Genomic DNA, 24,521 nt, shown 5'->3' on the forward strand with positions numbered 1-24,521 from the left:
ACATCACATCTATATATATATATATATATATAGAGAGAGAGAGAGAGAGAGAGAGAGAGAGAGAGAGGGCGTGGGAGTTGAGATAAAAGGGGATTGGGTGGGGAGGGGGGGGGGAAAGAAAGGTGAAGGAGATGGGGGAATAAGCAGGATGGATGGTAAAGGATGGTCAGGGGTGGGGCTATGTATAATTTAGCCTCTGTTTGGCAAGTTGGTTCTTGGGTTTTTTTGGCTATTTTAGTCACAAAAAACAAAATAGGCTATTTTAGCCATAACAAACAAAACATCACATCCAACCCATAATCATTACATTCTTCTCTCACAAAAAAACTCAAAAAAGTCAAAAAGCCAAAAAGCCCTTCCCAAACCAAGCTTTTAAGCCCAGGCTAAAATAGCCAAAAAAGCCAAAAAGCCAACCCACTTCCCAAACGGAGGCTTAGTGGTATTAATTGATACTACTGAATTTTTAAATTTTGTTAAAATATATATGAAATTTTGTTTAATAGTTTTAGATTTTAACAAAATGACCTTAGTATTTGGAGTTATTTATTATTTAGTGGTGTCAATTTTAACAAAATGACCTCAGTGAATCTAGATCAATATCACATAAATCACATATATTTGAAGCTATTTATTGTTTAGTGGTGTCAATTTTAACTCAGTGTTCGTTCATTTATTTGCTCTATCAATGCTTCATTCTCTAACAATTATTGTTATATTATCATTAATGCATTCGTTCATATGTTCTCGCTCTCTCTCTAAATTAGGGGTGTGCGTGGGTCGGTTGTGGCCACGAAATCTCAAATCCGCCATCCGTCCTTCAGATTGGCGGGTTGGAGAAAATTAATCCGCATTCGTCCGCCAATCCGGCGGATGCGGATAAAGCAGTTTGGCGGATGGATGCGAATCGGTTTAGCGGTTTGAAATTTTATAAATTTTCAACATAGTTCAACTTGTGCACTTTCTCAAAAAAAAAAAAAAGTATTACAATTAATGACTTAAAAAGTATTACAATTACTGCATGCCTTATCCAAAGAAGGAAAGTTTGAAACTTTAGAATATCACAATCACTTCATGCCTCATCCACATATTACAATTACAGCATACCTCATCCACATAAAGTATTACAATCTGTGATTTTTCAAATATAAAAACAACAATCTGTGGTTGTTCAAATATAAAAACAATTCAAACCACAAATATCATGAACAGAGCAATAGTTGAGATTGTATGTCTCTGTATTGTTACATTCATATATGTTTTGAAAACTAAAACCAACCAGCATATTTCATATTTTTTATTTATTACTTTTAGAGTTAGATTTAAAAACCAAAAAATATAGATAAATAATACGTTTATTTTTTTCAATTCAAAAAATATATTCAAGTCAACAGAATATTTGAACTCGTTTTCAATTGAAAACACAAATAAAATATTTAAACAAATTAAAAATACAAAATCTTATAAATTACTAAGGGTACTCGCGATTTGGCGGTTCGGTTGCGGCCAAAGGAACCTCAAATCCGCCATCCGTTTGTCAAATTGGCGGATTGAAGAAAATCAATCCGCAACCGTCTGCTCGTCATCACGCATCCGTCCAAAATGCGACAAATCAATTCGATTCAATTAATTTTGACGAATCAATATATCCGTTGTCCACCTGGACCACACTTAAAAAAATTCCAAACTACGCCCCTCGTGGGAATTAAAATGGGCCGGGGCGCACTGACTCAACAAAAACAAAGACTAGGAGCACAAAAGGGCAGCCATTTTTATATCAAAAAAATATTAAAAAATCTGCCTAAGAAGCTGCCCCCACCTCAACACTCACTCACTCACCCCATCATTGCCATCAAGAAAGCGCTCTCTCTACTCTCCCTCCCTCTCTCTCTCTCTTCCAACTAAGAACCACAATACAATCACGCCCACACAATTCCCACAAACAACAGCATTCCTTCAATATTTGTCATTGTCTCTCAAAGCACATTTGCCATTTCATATTAGCGTTTTTAGTTTTATTTTTATAAATTTTAGGGGTTAATTTGGTTTTTTCTTTTCTTCAATGGGTTTGGTGTTGGTTGGTTGTAAAATGATGAATGAAGTGGAACATGAGTTTTGATGATGGGTTGTTGTTGTTGCTGTGTTTGGTGAGTGAGTGAGTGAGTCAGGGTTCAGCTTCAGCCTTGAGCTGTATTCTGCTTTGAGTGCATTATGGGAAATTGCTGGTGTAGATGGCAGCCTCCTTCAATCTACAGAGTCTCATCCAACGCCAAATCAGGTCTGCTTCCTCTCTATATATAAATCCTTTTTTTTTTTTTTTTTCTTTTTTTCTTGTTTTGATTGATCGTTGGCTTCTGGATTTTTTGTATCCTGTTATTACACAGACGGTTCTATGTCGTTCAGGTTTTTCTGAACTCAATTAGTTGATGATATTGATCTCAACTCTCTGCATGAAGCGATCATACTCTCTTTTTTCTTTTTCTTTTCTTTTCTCTGTTTTTTGGACTGTTATTCTTGGTTTGTTTGAGTTTTTATTAATTCTTCCTTTGCCCAGATTATTTTGATTTCCATTTTGGAATTTCCAAAAAAAATAAAATAAAAAAGAAAGATAGTAAGTATTTTGATCTTTGAAAGTTGTATCTTCTAATTCCTTTTTTTTTTTTTTTTTAATCCTTTTTTTATTATTTATATATATATATATATATATTTTTATCCCAATATAGTGGGTGGGGTTCTTTATTCTTGTTTAGGCGTACAAATTAGACAATCTAAATTACTTTTCAAAAGTTTCCTTTTCACTTTAGAATGTTGATCTTTTCCATTCACTTTAGTCTTTCGAAAAAAAAAAAAAACTTCACTCCGAGTTGTAATTATAACATATTATCATTATATATAATTTTTTATAATTTCAATTTGACTCACTCCTACCATTTTTTCAATCTTTATAATTTGAAGTTTTATATTGATCTCAATCTTTCTCGAAACTCACTTGCTGGATCAATTTGATATATCGAATATTCAAGCTCTAATTTGTCACAATTATAATTATAGGTACTAGATTGAAATTTATCTCGGAAATTATAAAGACTAAATTGAAGTTATCCCAAATTATGAGGTTCAAAATGCAATTTATCTCTAAATTTAATATAATTGTTGCCTGAGAATTATTTTGTACTTTCTTTTTTCTTTCTCCTTTTTCATTTTCTTTATGTATCCATGGCTTTCCTTTTTACCTCCTTGATAATAGTTAATTATTATCTCTAAATTTTTATATACATATTTTACTTGGAATTCTTTCTTTTCTTTTTCCTTTTAACTTCCTTTACACTAGTTATTATTAACTCTAAATTGAAATTTAACCTTTCCCATTTTCGAATAAAAAAAAATGAAAAAAAAAAATTGTTGTAGAATATTTTATTACATAACTAAATTTGTAGTTCCTTAGATTGATGAGATCATAAGGTGATTGCTTTAATTATTTCCTGGCATGGATAGATATCTGACCGTTGAATTTAGTAAGCTTTGATTCTGGGCACTTTTGAAGTTTGATAAATTTCTTTTTCTTCCAATAAAAGTGGAGTGAACAAAATTAATGTGATTTTTGCCCTTATGTTGTGTTTAGTTGAGAAATTTGAAAAGAAATTTAGAATGAAAAAGGAAAAAAATAAGTGAAATGTAAATAAAATATACCTATATTTCATATAATTTTACACATTTTTTTTATTTTTCTTTCCAAATTCCCAACCAAACCCAGCGTTAATATGGACTTCTTAAGAGCCTATTATGTTCTATCTTTATCAGGGGATGGACTTATGTTCATAATGTAATCATGGGATTTAAGAGTCAGTTCTTCAATAAGCAAACCTTTAAATTTTACAAAGTTTATGCTCTAGGTCAAATGGAAATGCTCTTATTCCCCAGGACTTTTAAGTAAAAAAGTGCATAAAAATAGCTAAAGTTTTGTTCATGGCGGCATATGATAATTGGATTAGTGATGTTATGCTTTGTATCGCCCTTCTTCTTCTTCTTCTTCTTGGTCAGAGTCTCCAAAAGAGCAGAGCCCTTCAGTGGAAGCAAGGAAAGATGATGATAGTAAGCTACCATCAAATCCTGAAGAAGTAGAACACTTGCGTCGTAGTGCAGCGGCAAATCCATTGATTGTGTTCACTTTTGATGAACTAAAGACAATTACCGGAAATTTTAGACAAGATCACATGTTAGGTGGAGGAGGGTTTGGAAGTGTTTACAAAGGGTTCATCACAGAGGATCTTGGGAAGGGGCTTCAAACTACTCCAGTAGCCGTTAAGGTTCATGATGGTGATAACAGCTATCAAGGCCACAGAGAATGGCTGGTAATCTCTTAAGCATACTGTACATTTTTATTTTCCTTTATTAATTATTTTATTTTATTTTATTTTTTGGGTTTGCTGAGAAGAATATTGTGGAATATAGGCTGAAGTAATTTTCTTAGGGCATCTTTCTCATCCAAATTTGGTGAAATTGATCGGATACTGCTGTGAAGATGAACATCGGGTACTGATATATGAGTACATGGCTCGGGGCAGTGTGGAAAACAATCTCTTCTCAAGTACGTATATTTGATCTCTCTTTTACCATGGAAGATCCATGAACAGGATCTCTTTTTTCTTTTTTTCTTTTTTCATTACATTAATTTGTAACCAAGGGAAGTAATTTTTATTATTTTTCCATAACAAATATTTGAGAGACAAAGTCAAGGAGTGACTATTCAAAGCATGCAAAACAAATTCATATCTCCTTGGTACACACTTATCTTACCCTCCAAAACATTGCTCTTTTCTGCTATTGAGAATGAGAATAGCCGTTGAGATAGCAATTATCGCTGGGCCAACCTACAAATTGGGGCCATTACGTTTTGTGTAGTGGCAAATGTTGGAATCTAGGATCTATGCTTAAAGATGCCATTTCCATTTGATCACTAACTCTTTGTTTGCATTTGAAAGCAAATTGTAGGAAAGAGCAACTTAAGAATGGCTACTAGAGTCTAGAATTACTTCTAGTAACCTACTTCAGATTCCTTTATCAAGGTAAAGAAGGTGATTGTGAAGGCAGGGCACGACCTTAATTGTTATTTACCTTCACTGGGAAAGTACATGAATTGAAGAAATGTTAAGTGATAAAAACAAGATACAAATATGACACAACTGTTAGGAAATTGACTCTTCCTAACCAGGATTGAGAAGATACAAAATAACAAACAAAAAAGATAGACGAATCAAAGAAATCACACACGCACACACACAAGAACACAATGATTTATGTGGTTTACTCTAGAATATGACTACGTCCATAATTGTTGCGGTTTTTACTATGATTAAAAAATGATTACAATTCTTTACAATACAGGAGGCGCCCCCTCATCTATGTGTAAGCATAGAAATTTGGGCAACACAGAAGTAACAAGAAATTATCAAGACCCAACAGCAATGTGGACAAACCCTCCATTGGAATCAGGGCCCAGTGTACAGTACTTATTAGGGTCCAAAAGACTCAACGACGATATGGACATATACCAATAAGATAAGTTCTTAAAATTTGGTATGTAGAGACATAAAGGACATTGTTGTCACACCCCAAATCCGGGCATGACCGGCCGTGGCCCACAGGGACTTAGCCCAAGGCACACGTAAGCCTAAACACGAATCCAATCACATTGAACAACTGAACAATAGTCCAATAATAAATCACCAAAACTCAATCCAGACATGTCACAATTATAAACGGCAAAATCAACCGTAATCAAAAACCATCCAAACTTATGGGATATAAACAACCCACATATCAAAAATAATCCTAAATGAACTTCGATAAGAATAAATATAAATATGCACAAACTTGACATAACACTCTAAACTAAAGGAATGCCCTAGAGGTCCATGCAATTGAGTCCCCGCTATGCCATGAGTCCACTCTAAGTCCTTCTAAGACCTGGAAGTGATAAAAACTAAGTCAGCTGATAGCTCAGTGAGTAGCAACATGGATAGTAAATACAGTTTTGAAAACAGGGTTCAATTCCAAAATAAGATATATATCACAGAAACTAGATTGGCATACAGTTTGGTAAATACAATCTGTTTCAAAAAGAAGGTTCCACAAATCAACACTTAAAATACTCATGTCTCGCAAGAACATGATAAACGGCATTTTTCACTTAAAACAGATTATAACATGAACACCAATAATTTTTTTTTGGGTACCAATAAAAACAAATAATCTGCCACACAATTCTCAAGGCTATAAGCCCCATTGGATCCAATACCGAACTAAGAGTCATCCTCAGGGTGGCACCTGGGCCTTTTCTCAAAGACGATCCGATTGAAGGTCACCTAGTTGTTTTTAAAGGTCTTTTCCTTACAATCGTTGAGCACTAGAGTCATCACGGCCCAACCCGGATCTGTTCCCTAGTGGCCAGAGTCACCACACACAGTGGAATAATTTCCCTGGACTAAATACACGCATGGTCCCAATAATCAATACACATCAGTTTCGCAAAACATGGTAGTTCATCATTATAAATATGAGACCAAAACAAATAGTTTACAGTATGCCAAGTTCACACATGTTTCAGAAATAATTTGATTCAATTGATAATATAATAATTTATCAAAACAGTTTAATCATGAAACAACAATTTAATTTTTCCAACAGTTCAGGGTAGGGGAACATTTATAAAAATATGTAGCATGAAACTACTCACCTGAAACGCAATAATATAATCCTCGAATAGAGTGTAAAAGTCCAACTAGTGCCCTGAACCAATATGAAAACTACACGTCACTGCTAATTTAAAAATACTAAAGAATACGAACTGAGTAACCCCAAACTAAAGCGCACTAACACGGCTCAACCCAACTCACCGTTACTCTTAAATATTACCTAAGTTCATATTCTTCAAGGTTTAAAATCACCCAAGACATAGATTCCGATCGAAACTTAACTAAAAATAACTTTAAGATGAAACAGTGTTTTAAACAAGTTTTCCCAATCTATTCGCTAACTTTGAAAATTACAAAACCCACTCCACACTATTCAAAAAATTCCAATAACCTCCAGATATGATCTAATATATCCTAAGTTTCAAACCCAATTGGTTTCACTTGATTTTCTTATCAAAATAATTATCTACAATTTATTATATCCAAACAGGTTGTTTTCTGCAGCACTTTAAAGAAATTGACGGTTCTCTTAATATACACGAGAAATCAATGCAAGGCCAAAAACGTACGAAACTAGACTTGTAACCGGTTCTAATGACACTAATTTGATAATTTTTGGATTTATACCCAAAGAGAACAACACTCCCGAATTTACTGTTTCGGACTGGTTTCCTGGACAAATTTGAATACCTCAATTTATACGGATTTTGACTCCCAAAAATTATGAAAAAATTCAGATATGCAATTCAATATGTAATTGATCTACTGTAAAAATTTCAGATTAAAATTCATCCGTTTGATATGGTTTCTTGATTTTTAAAATTTGTGACTTTGTACAGAATTTTTGGACTGAAAATTACACCCAATCTTTACACATATATTTAGCTCCTCAAGTTTCTTAATAGGATATCTATATACACAATACATAAACCTACAACCTCTCCATCAATGAACAAAATAATTATAGAATAAGGATGAAGAACAAAAAGAAGAGAAGAAAACCAAGGAGGGCTAACCTTTGATGATCACACACAACACAACACACCCAAAAGTTCTTTGATTGCCACATCTTCTTCTTTTTTTCCTTCTCTCTAACCCTCTCTCGTGGCTGCTGTTGTTGCCCTATGTGGTGAACAAATAATAGAGTAGAGTAGGGTTTGTGTTTATTTTATTTTATACTAGTGGTGGGCACACATAGGTCAAATAAATAGATAAATATACAAAACATATGTATAAGTTACATGCAACTCAAATGGTAGGAGTCTTATATATTAATCTTGTGGTCTAGAGTTCAAGTCACCCCCTCCTCTCTCTCTCTCTTTTTATTTTTATTTTTATAATAAACCTTGTCTCTAAATTAAAGACTTTCACCATAAATTTATTTTAGGTTTAAAATTAATTAAAAGATCCTCCAATAATATTTAATTTGCACCTTAGAATTCACCACCAAAATATTTGAGATTGTAAAATTATTATTTAATTATTTACTTAATTTTTATATTCGGGTTCTCACATTCTCCCCCACTAAAAAAAAAGTTTCGTCCTCGAAACTAACCTGAGTAAATCATGAGAATAGATGTGGGTACTTCTCGCGCATCTCGTCCTCGCATTCCCAAGTCGCCTCTTCAGCTAGATGATTACGCCACAGTACCTTAACCAATTTAATGACCTTTGTACGCAACCTTTTCTCTTTCGAATCCAAAATCTGAACAGGTATCTCCTCATACAAAAAATCCTCTCTAATCTGAAGCGGCTCATAATCTATCACATGCGACGGACTGTGCACATATTTCCTCAGCATAGACACGTGAAACACATTATGCACTCCTGCCAACCTAGGGGGTAGAGCAACACGGTACGCAACCTCACCAACCTTCTCCAATACCTCAAATGGACCAATGTATCTAGGACTCAACTTTCCTTTCTTTCCAAATCTGATCACTCCTTTCCATGGTGATACTTTCAAGAATACCATATCCCCCACATGAAACTCTAAATCTCTCCTACGATGATCAACATAACTTTTTTTTTTTTTTCTACTCTGAGCAGTCAATAATCTCTCTCTGATGGTGATAATTTTCTGTGTAGCATCCTCCACCAAATCAGGTCCCAACATTTGCCTTTCACCAACCTCATACCAACACAAAGGAGACCTACACTTCCTTCCATACAAAGCCTCATAAGGAGCTACTCCCAAACTAGAATGATAACTATTATTATAGGCAAACTCCATGAGCGGCAAATAATCATCCCAATTACCTCTCCACTCCAAGGCACAAGCCCTCAACATATCCTCAAGGGTTTGAATAGTTCTCTTTGATTGCCCATCTGTCTGAGGGTGAAATTTAACCGAGTACCTATAGCTGACTGTAACGCACCCCAAAACTTAGACACAAAACGAGGGTCCCGATCTGACACTATTGACACAGGTGCACCATGCAATCTAACAATCTCCTTCACATAAAATTGTGCAAATCGAGCTAGAGAATAGTTCATCCGAACTGCAATAAAATGTGCTGACTTGGTTAATCTATCAACAACAACCCAAACTGCATCGTGATTACTACTAGTACAAGGTAAACCACACACAAAGTCCATGGTGTCATGATCCCACTTCCACTCTGGTATAGGTAAGGGTTGTAGTTTCTCCACAGGTTTCTAATATTCTACTTTAACTTGTTAACCACCAAACACTGAGCCACAAATTCTGCAATATCTCCCTTTATACCATTCCACTAAAAATGTTCATAAAGATCCCGATACATCTTAGTACTTCCAAGATGAATGCTATAACTATAACTAGAACTATAACTATGTGCCTCTGCCATAATCTCCTTCCTCAAATCACAACCAACAGAAACACAAATTCGGCTACGGAATCTAAGCAACCTGTCATCACTAACCACAAAGTCTGCATTCTTACCCTCTGCCATCTCTCCTTTAATACGCTCACACTGGTGGTCAATCTCCTGTGCTAAACGAATCCGTTCTCTAAAGGTTGGCTGAACTGTCAATTGACTACAATAAGCCCTATCACCAGGCGTAACAACCTCAAGCCTCAAACGTCTCATGTCTTCCACAAAACAACTCTTAATACACAAAGCAGCTGTATCTCCAATTGCGACCTTCTTACTCAAGGCATCCGCCACTACATTTCCTTCCCTGGATGATACAAAACATTTACATCGAAATCTTTTAGTAACTCAAGCCATCTTCTTTGCCTCAAATTTAGTTCCTTCTGTGTGAAAATATACTTCAAACTCTTATGATCAGTGTAAATCTCACATGACTCTCCATACAAATAATGTCGCTAGATCTTAAGAGCGAAAATCATTGTTGCTAACTCCAAGTTGTGCGTAGGATAATTTCTCTCATGTACTTTCAACTATTGTGACGTATAAGTAATCTCCTTCCTATGCTGCATGGGCACACATCCTAAACCTTGTCGTGAAGCATCACTATAAATCACAAAACCACCACCATCAGTAGATAAGGCAAGGATTGGAGCTAATATCAACCTTTGTTTAAACTCTTAGAAGCTACACTCACAATCATCATTCCACTCAAACTTTACCTCTTTCCTAATGAGGTTTATAAATGGCAAAGCAATACAGCAGAATCCTTCCACAAACTGTCTATAATATCCAGCAAGCCCTAGAAAGCTACGTACCTCTGTCACAGAAATAGGTCGCGGCCAATCAATAATTGCTATCACCTTCGTGCTATCCATAGATACCCCATCTTTACTCACTACATAGCTCAAAAATGATACACTGCTCAACCAGAATTCACACTTCTTAAATTTTGCATACAGTCTCTTCTCCCTAAGGATCTAAAATACTACCCTCAAATACTGCTCATGCTCCTCTTTACTCCTCGAATAAATTAGGATATCATCAATAAACACTACCACAAATTTTATCCAGTTGGGGTTTAAATACTCAGTTCATTAAATCCATGAATGTGGCTGGTGCATTTGTGAGACCAAAAGGTATCACCAAGAACTCATAATGCTTATAACGGGTTCTAAAAGCAGTCTTAGGAACATCCTCATCCTTTACTTTCAACTGGTGATAGCCTAACCTCAAGTCAATCTTAGAGAATACTTGAACTCCCTACAATTGGTCAAATAGGTCAACAATACGTGGCAAAGGATACATATTCTTCACTGTGACTTTGTTCGGTTCTCAACAATCAATACACAACCTCATAGACCCATCATTCTTCTTCACAAACAACACATGTGCTCCCCAAGTTGAAACACTAGGCTTAATAAAACATTTCTCTAACAACTTCTATAACTAAGTTTGAAACTCCCTCAACTCCAATGGTGCCATTATATAGGGGACTTTAGAAATAAGTGTTGTGTTGGGACCAAGTTAATGAAAAATTCTACCTCGCGATCTAGAGGAAGTCCAGGTAGATCCTTTGGAAAAACATTAACACAATCACTCACTACAGGCAACTCCTCTAACTTCTATTCTGACAGTTCAATACTCACCACACAAGCTAAATAATCATTACACCCTTTACTTAACATTCGATTAGCCTAAAAGGAAGAAGTAAAACAGATAGAAGACCCTTTCCTATCCCCCTGGAAGAAAAACTCAAGTTGTCCCAGCATAGCAAAAACTACTCCCATTCTAAAACAATCACATCAAAATCCTTCATCTCTAAAGAAATCAAATCCACTAGAAAAATCCTACCATCCATCTTTATCTGACAAGATCTACAGACATCTCTCAACACTACTGTTTCTCCTAATGGATTACACACGATAATACAAACATCAAAGGCTCACAAAGAATCAAAAATCCGTGTAAATATCTAGGTACCAACGCTTAACCTCAAACTGAAATCAAGAAAGATTCAACACAAGTTTAAACAAAACTAACTTAACCAAACACTACTAAGGACTATAAGGACTCGGACCTCGTCTAAATGATGAAATGCAAGATATGTAACTCGATAAATCTACAGCTCTGATACCACAATTGTCACACCCCAAATCCGGGCATGACCGGCCGTGGCCCACAGGGACTTAGCCCAAGGCACACGTAAGCCTAAACACGAATCCAATCACATTGAACAACTGAACAATAGTCCAATAATAAATCACCAAAACTCAATCCAGACATGTCACAATTATAAACGGCAAAATCAACCGTAATCAAAAACCATCCAAACTTATGGGATATAAACAACCCACATATCAAAAATAATCCTAAATGAACTTCGATAAGAATAAATATAAATATGCACAAACTTGACATAACACTCTAAACTAAAGGAATGCCCTAGAGGTCCATGCAATTGAGTCCCCGCTATGCCATGAGTCCACTCTAAGTCCTTCTAACACCTGGAAGTGATAAAAACTAAGTCAGCTGATAGCTCAGTGAGTAGCAACATGGATAGTAAATACAGTTTTGAAAACAGGGTTCAATTCCAAAATAAGATATATATCACAGAAACTAGATTGGCATACAGTTTGGTAAATACAATCTGTTTCAAAAAGAAGGTTCCACAAATCAACACTTAAAATACTCATGTCTCGCAAGAACATGATAAACGGCATTTTTCACTTAAAACAGATTATAACATGAACACCAATAATTTTTTTTTGGGTACCAATAAAAACAAATAATCTGCCACACAATTCTCAAGGCTATAAGCCCCATTGGATCCAATACCGAACTAAGAGTCATCCTCAGGGTGGCACCTGGGCCTTTTCTCAAAGACGATCCGATTGAAGGTCACCTAGTTGTTTTTAAAGGTCTTTTCCTTACAATCGTTGAGCACTAGAGTCATCACGGCCCAACCCGGATCTGTTCCCTAGTGGCCAGAGTCACCACACACAGTGGAATAATTTCCCTGGACTAAATACACGCATGGTCCCAATAATCAATACACATCAGTTTCGCAAAACATGGTAGTTCATCATTATAAACATGAGGCCAAAACAAATAGTTTACAGTATGCCAAGTTCACACATGTTTCAGAAATAATTTGATTCAATTGATAATATAATAATTTATCAAAACAGTTTAATCATGAAACAACAATTTAATTTTTCCAACAGTTCAGGGTAGGGGAACATTTATAAAAATATGTAGCATGAAACTACTCACCTGAAACGCAATAATATAATCCTCGAATAGAGTGTAAAAGTCCAACTAGTGCCCTGAACCAATATGAAAACTACACGTCACTGCTAATTTAAAAATACTAAAGAATACGAACTGAGTAACCCCAAACTAAAGCGCACTAACACGGCTCAACTCAACTCACCGTTACTCTTAAATATTACCTAAGTTCATATTCTTCAAGGTTTAAAATCACCCAAGACATAGATTCCGATCGAAACTTAACTAAAAATAACTTTAAGATGAAACAGTGTTTTAAACAAGTTTTCCCAATCTATTCGCTAACTTTGAAAATTACAAAACCCACTCCACACTATTCAAAAAATTCCAATAACCTCCAGATATGATCTAATATATCCTAAGTTTCAAACCCAATTGGTTTCACTTGATTTTCTTATCAAAATAATTATCTACAATTTATTATATCCAAACAGGTTGTTTTCTGCAGCACTTTAAAGAAATTGACGGTTCTCTTAATATACACGAGAAATCAATGCAAGGCCAAAAACGTATGAAACTAGACTTGTAACCGGTTCTAATGACACTAATTTGATAATTTTTGGATTTATACCCAAAGAGAACAACACTCCCGAATTTACTGTTTCGGACTGGTTTCCTGGACAAATTTGAATACCTCAATTTATACGGATTTTGACTCCCAAAAATTATGAAAAAATTCAGATATGCAATTCAATATGTAATTGATCTACTGTAAAAATTTCAGATTAAAATTCATCCGTTTGATATGGTTTCTTGATTTTTAAAATTTGTGACTTTGTACAGAATTTTTGGACTGAAAATTACACCCAATCTTTACACATATATTTAGCTCCTCAAGTTTCTTAATAGGATATCTATATACACAATACATAAACCTACAACCTCTCCATCAATGAACAAAATAATTATAGAATAAGGATGAAGAACAAAAAGAAGAGAAGAAAACCAAGGAGGGCTAACCTTTGATGATCACACACAACACAACACACCCAAAAGTTCTTTGATTGCCACATCTTCTTTTTTTCCTTCTCTCTAACCCTCTCCCGTGGCTGCTGTTGTTGCCCTATGTGGTGAACAAATAATAGAGTAGAGTAGGGTTTGCGTTTATTTTATTTTATACTAGTGGTGGGCACACATAGGTCAAATAAATAGATAAATATACAAAACATATGTATAAGTTACATGCAACTCAAATGGTAGGAGTCTTATATATTAATCTTGTGGTCTAGAGTTCAAGTCACCCCCTCCTCTCTCTCTCTCTTTTTATTTTTATTTTTATAATAAACCTTGTCTCTAAATTAAAGACTTTCACCATAAATTTATTTTAGGTTTAAAATTAATTAAAAGATCCTCCAATAATATTTAATTTGCACCTTAGAATTCACCACCAAAATATTTGAGATTGTAAAATTATTATTTAATTATTTACTTAATTTTTATATTCGGGTTCTCACATTGTGGTATACATGACTATGTATGTATGTACATATGTATCGTGTATATTACTTAAAAATGTAAATATTTTAGAATATTTGCAAACACACTATCTTTCCTCACGAATCTAATAATGTTAAAGTTCACACAAGGAAAATGAGAGATAATTGAATACATTGGCTTAACATCAAATTTGGCACATTTTAATCTCATTATATTGTGATTTTTCATTTACAAGTAACAAAGGACAATATTAGTTCTAGAAATATCATGTCTCAATGTTCGTCGGACACATGTCATAGAGTGTCTGAGTACAGAACGTGTATGACTTGTTAGATTATGTCAATCAATGAGGTTCCCGTGAGGATGTTTATCATGCAAGAGTGGATTGCTCAGCGGCGAGAGTTATTGGAGAAATCAGATTCTAAAAAAGTCATAGGAAATAGTTCCATCTTTTTCTTTTTCTTTTTCTTTTTTTCTTTTTGATGGAAATAGTTTCATCAATTCATCCATTTATAGCCACTTATTGTGTTTTCTCCGAATGGACGCAACTCTCACAAATGGATGTGAGAATGTATAGACATTACTCTTCCTTGTAGAGTTGTGTCTTTAGATTTGAATCCAAAACTCCCCATCAATCCTTCTCTTACGTGAAGGTTCTCACCAAATTATATGATATTATGTGATTAGACGCACCATTGGTATGGTGTGATCACATCTCACACCATCATGACTCACTTGCAGAGATATCCTTGTTGGAATATGTGTGAAGGTAGAGTCCCACATCAGATAAAAAGTAACAGAGATAGGCCTTAATATATATTAGATGGATTCTCTCCACTTATGGGCTTAAGCTTTTAAGTGAGTATTAGTTCCAAATAATGTATGTTCTAGGGTTTTTTTCTTTTTTTTTTTGGAACAAATGTATGTTGTAGTGTTTGGTATGTGGATTTTAGAGTTTCTCCCTAATGAATTGGGCTGGTGTTGTTGTGCGCTTGTTAGGCTTCCCAATTCCCTAACAATCCTTGCCTCACATACTAGAAGTAATTGTAAAGAACAATGAATTTAGATGGCCACTAGAAATGATAGAAGACTACTCTATCTAACCTATAACTACTAGTTAGAGAAGAGTGATTGTGAAGATGTTCGTAGAATGCACCCAATAAACTCCCTAGGCTAGTTTCTTAAATCTCACTGATTATGGAGTTTTTGGTGGCTACGGTGTAGGTCCTATCCTATGTTGTTTTTTCTCTAAACTTTTCTTAATGTGGATTTCATGCTTTAAGGTATATATATATTATGTTTTGCTCTTGTTTTTGTTAGATAATATCTCATGCTTCAATATATATATATATATATATATATATTGTTTCCATCTTCCAGGAGTATTGCTTCCTCTTCCGTGGTCCATTAGAATGAAGATTGCATTTGGTGCTGCAAAAGGACTTGCTTTTCTCCATGAAGCTGAGAAACCTGTCATCTATCGCGATTTTAAGACCTCCAATATCTTATTAGACATGGTTAGTTGTGGAAATTCTATAATCATACTTTGATAATGAGGTAATTCAATTTGGTTTCAAAATAATAGAATGAGGAAAGATTGCATATGATTGCCAATAAAATTTGATTCTGGTTTCCTAAACAAGAGGTGTGAGCACTGCAGAACCTTCACTGGATACAGTTATTATACAATGAACAATATCTTATTTATCTTTTTTTTTTTCTTTTCTTTTTTTAGTTATTGACTTGCCCTAGTTACTCCATCAGTCCACCTAAAACCACAAATTGATTCACACTATACTTGTATCCTTGTGCAAAATATACTCTCATATTTATTCAGTTATTGTCATCTCAACTCGCTAGCTTTGTTTTGCCATTATGGTTTGTACCATAAAATCTATAAACAGGACTACAATGCAAAGCTCTCTGACTTTGGACTTGCGAAAGATGGTCCTGTAGGAGATAAATCTCATGTTTCTACTCGCATTATGGGAACTTATGGTTATGCAGCTCCAGAGTATATTATGACGGGTAAGGTCACCTTACCCTTGCTACAATTCATAGCTTAGCTTCTCTCTGAAACAATATTCACTCTACATGCAGTTGTTTCACTCTGTTCCTCACTAGATCAAGATTAAGTTAAAACTTTGTGTACTTCTGATTGGAAGTATGAATGTTTTAGCTTTCTTATGCTTATTTTGAACAATAACAGTGCTGAACTTCCAAAATGTTGAATGTATTTCTCTTATAGTTATTGGTGACTACTCACTTCTCTTTTCTTCTTTAAAAAACTGCTTCAACACGAACTTAAAATCATCTTGTTATAACAATTGCCAATCGCATGTTTGAGCACTACATTGGCAACCATTATACTTTTCACCCTTAAATAGATATTCCACTAAAGATCAATTTAATGGCCACTGTATTTAAGCCCCGTGTCAAAGTTGTTTTCAAATTATTTAGTGCCCCTAGGGAACCAACCACATGGCCATGCCTCACACCAATCACCAATTGTTATCCTCTATGTTATATTTACTAACATAAAGTGATGGGTCTAACTAAAGTGAATAGCTTATCATTTTATGCAGGCCATCTGACTCCTAGAAGTGATGTTTATAGTTATGGAGTTGTTCTTCTAGAACTTCTTACAGGCAGAAAATCTTTAGACAAGTCACGACCAGCCCGCGAACAGAACCTTACAGATTGGGCCCTCCCTATACTCAAGGAGAAGAAGAAATTGTTGAACATTGTAGATCCAAGATTAGATGGAGATTATCCGACTAAAGCAGTTCACAAGGCTGCTATGCTTGCTTATCATTGTCTCAATCGTAACCCTAAAGCAAGGCCGCTAATGCGAGATATAGTGGATTCCTTGGAGCCTCTTCAGCTTCCATCTTGTGAGGTTTCAAATGAGAAGCCTACTCTGACTGTTGTCATTAGTGAGAATCCACAATCAGAATTTCAAACAAAAGAAGATGCAAACTGAAACATACATGCCCTTTATTTTTACTCTCTTTTTTTTTTCCCCTTTTTTTTGCTTTGTTTTTTTCCCTGCTTGTTTTCTTACTCTCATGGAGAGCTTTTGCACCATATAGAACTTCGTTTGTGTGTGTTACAAAAAAGAAAGATAAGACTTTTTCTCTTGAATTTATTTGGAAAAATGGTTTACAGTTGCTTGAAATTGGTCTTTTCTGGGGGTGCTTCAGCTTGCACAACTAATTTCTGTTGAAATATGATTTGCAATTACTTGCGAATGCTATGAGCGGAGAACATCATGTTGTGTGAGAGACCCAAAAGACTCTGTCACAATTGTTATGACTTGACCCTTCCTAACCAAGATCGGTGAAACGCGAAATAACAAACAAGGAAAAAAAAAAAAACGAATCAAACAAATCACACACACAAGAAGACAAGAATGTACGTGGTTCACTTTAGAATAGAGTTATGTCCACAGTTGTTGCGGTTTTCATTATAATAAAAAAATATACAACTCTCTCTTAACCTAAAAGAGGCGTCCCTCATCTATTTATAAGTATAGAATTAGAGTTACACAGAAAGAACATGAGAACTACGAAAGTATCGAAAAAATTTCAGTCGGGAGTTAACCTCCCTAGACCCCCTTCCCCCTTGGGGGAGCCCCCCAAACCGCCCATTAGACCCAATGTTTGAGTGAACAGAAATGTTAAGTGAATAATACTTATCAAGGTCCACCAACCTAACAACAATCATGCTAAGATAGCTGACGATTTTGAATATAGAGTAAAACAATTATACAAAAATATGCACATCAAAGAGAGAGAGAATCACAAATTCATAAGACACTAAAATTTTCATGGTTTGGTTTAAGCTTACGTCTATAGGCAAGAGAGAGACTCTATTAACACAAAGAGAATGATGTTCTAAAAAGTTACAATAGGGATAAATCAAACTATTATAAATAATCAAGTTCACCAAACCCAAATACTAGTTTTCTCAAAATTCTTTCTACATGAGTCACAAAACTTGAAGTTTCAACCAATAGACACAAATGAACAAATCTCAAGGACCCACCAAGAAGACCACCAAGCGATCACAAGGCACACAAAGAACCCCCAAGGGGGCACCCAGATCTACTGAAGAATTGAAAAGTTTATTAAAGAAGAGAGAATCTTAATATATTTAGAGTGAAAGAATCATTTCCAAAGCTAATCAAAAAGCCAAAATGGCTTTCTTGGATTTCAAATTCAAAAGTGGTAAGAAAACAATCAAATAAAATCTTTAAGAAGTCCAAATCGAAGTCCAAGTTGACTAAATAAGTCTTTCTCAAAAATCATAACCCAATAGTAAATAGAAAACATTAGAACCAAATCAATTTGGGAGTGAATGATGAGCCAAAAACTAACAGATCTTTCGTGAGATTTTTAGCTTCTGCACCAAATCAAATGCAAAACTAAGAAATATAAAATGAAACAAAAATCCATATAGGCAAGATATCAACATACCAAACAAAAAATTAGCAAACCAAACAAGTGCTTTGATGCAACCCAAACCAAAAAGGCTAAAAACAAAATGAACCAATTAAAATGCTTGAGTCATACTTGTCACGCCCCAAAATAATAGGAACCCAAATCCAAGAGTGAGATGAACTAAAGGATCAAACATAAGAGTAACACCAAGAGCAAATCAATCAGATTAAGAATTTGAGTAGGAGTCAAAATGAAATTGAAACCAAGAGAGTAGATAACCAGCACTTCGATATGCATTTCACACAAAACACGAATTTACAAAGTCTTTTGCAACGTCCGTCCATAATTCTAGGTGACATGATATAAATAAGATATGAATACATTTATCCAAAATTCTCATCTTTACAATATAAACAAGATAATTGCATTATGACTTACACAAATAAAAATAGGGCATTCCCCCTATCACATCTGGGTTCCTAGTTATTTACATACAAGCACAAAAAAGGCCCAAGGCGATCACATATAAGTAAGAAGTGTAGGGCCGTCCTTGCCCATCCAAACATGATGCACTATCCAATCTTGAAAACTGTTAACCACGACAAGATGAACCGAAGTCCAATAAGAAAATTCTATGCTTAAGAAAATATGCCCAAACATGGAATATGATCATGATGTTAGGTGATATACATTATGGATTTCCAAAATGGTGACATTTCCAATTTACCAATATAGTACGAGATAATCAAAATAATTTTTTTTCATAATCAAGTTTCAAACAAGGCAACTCATTAATGAATCCCTAGGTCAGTATCTGCCAGTGATCTTAAAATGCATGGACCACCGAAAAATCACCCCCATTTTACTAGTTATTAGTCGGAAGGAAAGCGGTACCGACTCCCGCACGAGCTTTTGATCTTTTACCGTGGACACTCTCACCAGCTTAATTCACCAAATATACTACCCGAATTTATTACTCAACCAATATCAAAACATGATTCAACAATAGTTCAATTTCTCAACAATGCAATCCTCCACCAATTAATAACAATTCATGTATATATAATAATCATACTAAACATCAATTTTTCTCAAAGGGGAAACAATTCCAAGCTTTCAATAAAAATAATCCCATTTTCATATTTCCAATTTCCACATTTCCGAAATAGGTTTAATTAACAATATTTATCATTAATTTCACAAATAAAAGGGTCACTTTCAATTTCTCCACATTCGTAAAACTCAAATAACTTAGGTTTTCCAAAAATTGGATCTTTTCCCTTCCAATACAATATACAAATTATATAATGTCCAATTTGTAGTTTTAAGAGAAAGAGTGAGCACAACCGAAGATTTTAATCAAAACCCAATCCACATGCAAGATATGCAAAACTTTTCACATTTCATAGAGATAATACTGCACATTCACAATATTAATCATATTCCAACAAAAGTAAGAAAATTCCTACCTCAAGCTAGAGAAGGAGAAGGAAGAAGAAGATCAAATATCCAAATTGTTCCAAACGACAATTGGGTTTGGTATAGTTGAAGCTCTCGACGCGCCCTACAACTTTAATTAATGGACTTTCGAAAATTTTCCACTCTAGCTAGATGAAATTAAGGCTTAAAGTTAGAGTGTGAAAGTACAAGGAGTAAGAAATCTCACTATGTTTGGGAACTAAGGAGAGAAAAGAAAAGAAAGGATTACTTAAGCAATAAGAGTAAAGAAAAGAAAAGAAATGTTTGTGATTTCTCTCCTTTTTGTTTGGATGAGGAAGAAGTAAAAGAAAAGAAATGATTGTGATTTCTCTCATTCTTGTTTGGTTAGATTTCATTAAGAGAAAAGAAAAGAAATTATTTTATGTTATATTACCAAAATAACCTTTTTATATTTTCAATCATTTTATTTCTTTTATTTTTATAGGGACAAAATTGGTATTATGAAAATAGTAGTTTTTTTTCTCTCCCAATCTCTCCACTTTTGGGAAGATTGAAAATGAGGCTTATAAGAGAAATGAGTTTCTCTCAATTTCTCTCTATTTCTTCCCATTTCTCTCTACTTAAGTTATCTAAACAAATAAGAGAAATACATATCACTCCATTTCTTTTCTTTTCTCTCCAAATCACTCAATCCAAACATAGTGTTAAGGATAGAGAGAGAATATAGAGAGAAAAGTAGCGTGAAAATATCTAAGCTCCATGGGAAGTGATTGAGATCCCTCCAATCACCATTTCACTGTCCCCCACACACACGTGATTGGTGGTGATTAGAGGAGAACGAAAAAAAAAAAAGAAAAAAAAAAAGGTCAATCAGAGAGAGGGGGGATCAAAGGGGGTACCTCCTTGAGGGGTCCAACTCATTTTCCATATAATAGTGTAGCATAAAAATCAGACCAAGAACATGATTTTTCAAGCACTAAAGTCGAACATATCGCTCGAGTTGTCAAAAGTTCGCTCGAGCGATGAATTTGTACTTGTAGTATCTCTATTTTTTAAATAAACCGCTCGAGTGGACAGTTGTTCACTCGAGCGGTGCTTGGATGCGTGCAAGATGTCTATTTTTGAAAGGAAAAAAAAAAGCTATCCAAGTTTGTAACGAGTCGAATAAAATTTGATTTATTTATTTATTTTCTTCTTTTCACTATCTATTTTGTAATCTTCTTAATATATTTGTGGGCTTACTACAACAAGTTGGGTCTTGGATGATGAATTTTTTTTGTCTCCAAAGAGCTAATTTCGTCACTATAGATATTTGTGAGGAAATGTTTTCGTCACCGGATTCGTCATTGAATGTTTGTCACTAAAAAGCATCGTGACGAAAAATAACTTCGTCACCAATGAAATTACTTTAGTGACGAAACTTTTTGTCACCAATAAAACAACATTTTGTCATTAAAAATCCTTATTTTCGTCACCAAATAGTTATTCAGTACCACATTTATAACTTTAGTTGACGAATAAATTTGTCACATATGTTGATCATTGATGAGGAAATAATTTTGTCATAGTAAGATGTAAAGTTGACGAAATTTTTCGTCTCCAAACGTCATACATGGGTGACAAAATATATTTCGTGGCAAAAAAAAAAAATATATATATATATATATGTGACGAAATTTTAGTCGCCAAATAACAAAATCAATGAAAATTTTCATATATAAGCTGCAATAAATTTTGTCACAAAAAATATTTATTAGCGACGAATAATCACTTTGTCATAATAATAAGTACAAATGACGAAAAAAATTCATCACTAAACTTGTCCCATATTTTATATTTCAATTTAAATTATTATTTTACAAATATCCCTACTCATATCCCAATAGCCTTTCAAATGTAGTAAGAAATCCATTAGCTAATATACATCACTCCACAAAAAAAATTCACTAAAAAATTTATATTATAAATCAAAATATATCCATCAAACAAATTTAATAATAATCCATTACGTATAACAAAAAAAACCATCAAAGCAAATCTCAAAATAAACTAACATGGAGTCCAAAAAAAAAAAAAAAAAAATCAACACTCGATCTTGATTTGCAACTAAAACTAAGTATCAATTCAGAAAAAAATAAAAAAATAAAAAATTTAACACTTGATCTTGATTTGCAAGAATGCTTCCAGACGTCATCAAAAAGCAATCTGCAAAGAAAATAAAGAAAAAAAAACATTAATATATTATCAATTATATGTAAACTCATATTTAAATTATTTTATTTTATAAACCAATTTAGTAAAGATGCATATAACAATCCAAAACTTCAAAGAGTTGAGGTGATCCTCAATGATAACCAACACGGATAACAGAAGATGACAAAAGATTGTAGGAATATCATGTATCACTAGCACTAATGTCAACAAGAACCGGAGAGAATCATAGGACATGTTTGACACAAACTAATCAGCCCACGGTTTTTACAGGAGTTAACATTTTCATTGAAATCTAAACATGTTCCTGTTTTATTTTTAACCTCAACGAGGTAAAAAGGTCAAAACACACGCATGCGAGCAAACATAAAAACAAAAACAAATACACATGAATAGATATTGAAATAAAAACACAATTAGACCTCCAAACAGTTTGGATTAATTACATTTTATATGGTTTTGTCCAAAAACACTTTACTTCCTTCATGTTTAAAAATATACACATTAACCCTCCTAAAATTTGGAGTGAAGTGCAAACGTTGCAAATTCTGGTTAAGTTAACCGTGTGTGTACAACACGCTAAATTGAGCTTGTGTGAATCTAAGAAATATACATAATGACACTTTTGCCCATTTTTAAATTTGCCTTTTTTTATTCTTTTCTTCTTCATTCCCTATCCCTCCTCCTCCTTTCTATAGCAGCAGACCCACTCTTCCTTTCCCTTCTTCTCACTTCCTCCTACACCTCACATGCCACCACCAACCAATAGCCTCATGGGCCACCATGGCTATCAACCACCTCTAAAACAAAACCCAGCAGCCACTTCCCCAGACACCTAGGTTGGGTGACTTAGCAACCTCATAGACATAGTCCACCATGACACCACTGTGCATGGCCAAACCCAACCCCACACCTAGTGGACAAGCACCTTTCATCCGTCGCATCTTTCTGTCCCTCTCGGGGAAGTAAAATTTAAAACTCATCTCCCTCTAGCAGTCTAAAAAATAAAGTTCTAAACACAAGTTCTAAAGGCAACAAATCACCTTTAAGTTTTGAACTATGGAAACTCCCCCCCCCTCCCAAAAAAAAAACAATGAAAATGAAAATGGGGTAGAAAATTTAGGGGAAAATGATATATAGTTGAGTACGAGACTGAGGAGAGACATTGTCATTTTTTAAGGCAGCAAAGCTGAGAACAATTACGATGTTATTAATGAAATCATTAAGCCAATGATGTGCATTGATCCATCACTATAGCCAAACTTTATGTTAGGAACAAAAGCAATTACTAACAATTAATAATAGACTACGTAAATTAGTACTGAGAAAAAAAATCACTGTAAATAAACTAATTGTTGACCATGGGACAGACCATGGGACAAGAAAGGAAAGACAGGAAGAAAAACAAAAGAAAAGAGTCTCATCTAACACTCTATTGTTGACCTTGAACTATGTTTTTGGAAGAATTAAACAAAAATCAAGTTGGATTTTCTTCAGTGAGTCTACAAGGCAACAGTTAACATTCAACATATTCTATCAGTTAGATTTATCATATCATACACAAAACAACTAGCAGAAAAACACTAATGGGACATCCTTTCTCAGAAGAATCTTTTGGTGCTCAATCACAATCGAAGTCCTTAACATTAATTGTCTAGGATTTCCATTTCAGCTTTTAACAAATGGCCATTATAGTTATCAAGTCTAAGGTATGTCCTTCCAACAGCTAAAATGCAGAGGGTTGGAGTCAATGAATATGACAAGCTGATAATAATAATAATAATAATAATAATAATAATAATAATAATAATAATAATAATAATAATAATAATAATAATAATAATAATAATAATAATAATAGAATGCACTGCACTGCAGCATCAGGTACAAGTGCACCCAATATTTTCTTCAATGATGCCAAGATAATAAGAGAGGTTGTGCAAGAGTCAAGTAACTATTTTATGAAAATTGTTTCATGATCACAAAAACAGTGGGAAAAAATGAAGATAGCAATATGAAAAATATGTGGCACAAGGTTTATGAAGACTTGAAAATCAGGATGATTTATGCATCTGGAAGTTTATGATCTGGAAGTTTATGAACAGCTGGTAATGCCAAACACCTTGCAGGTAATGCCAAACACCTTGCAAGCAATG

At 34.3% G+C, this 24,521-nt stretch overlaps 1 protein-coding gene across 1 annotated transcript; it reads left to right on the forward strand.

Annotated features, from left to right (window-relative positions):
* Positions 1-1,733: 1,733 nt before the first annotated feature.
* LOC114259851 (putative serine/threonine-protein kinase PBL16) lies at positions 1,734-17,450 on the forward strand. The gene is made up of 6 exons (XM_028199882.2): positions 1,734-2,275; positions 4,039-4,349; positions 4,450-4,585; positions 15,653-15,789; positions 16,177-16,300; positions 16,858-17,450. Exons 1-6 carry the CDS (start codon positions 2,209-2,211, stop codon positions 17,253-17,255), a joined length of 1,173 nt encoding a protein of 390 aa, XP_028055683.2. The 5' UTR covers positions 1,734-2,208; the 3' UTR covers positions 17,256-17,450.
* The last annotated feature ends 7,071 nt before the right edge of the window (positions 17,451-24,521 follow it).

The sequence above is a fragment of the Camellia sinensis genome, chromosome 14 (genome assembly GCF_055761805.1).
Source record: "Camellia sinensis isolate YWXY chromosome 14, ASM5576180v1, whole genome shotgun sequence".
NCBI lineage: Eukaryota > Viridiplantae > Streptophyta > Magnoliopsida > Ericales > Theaceae > Camellia > Camellia sinensis.

Excerpts from the sequence above, each read along its gene's own strand:
- LOC114259851 (XM_028199882.2), top strand. The coding sequence starts at position 2,209 with ATGGGAAATTGCTGGTGTAGATGGCAGCCTCCTTCAATCTACAGAGTC. Across the intron at positions 4,586-15,652 it reads GGAAAACAATCTCTTCTCAA|GAGTATTGCTTCCTCTTCCG; the intron begins GTACGTATATTT and ends TCCATCTTCCAG. Across the intron at positions 15,790-16,176 it reads CCAATATCTTATTAGACATG|GACTACAATGCAAAGCTCTC; the intron begins GTTAGTTGTGGA and ends ATCTATAAACAG.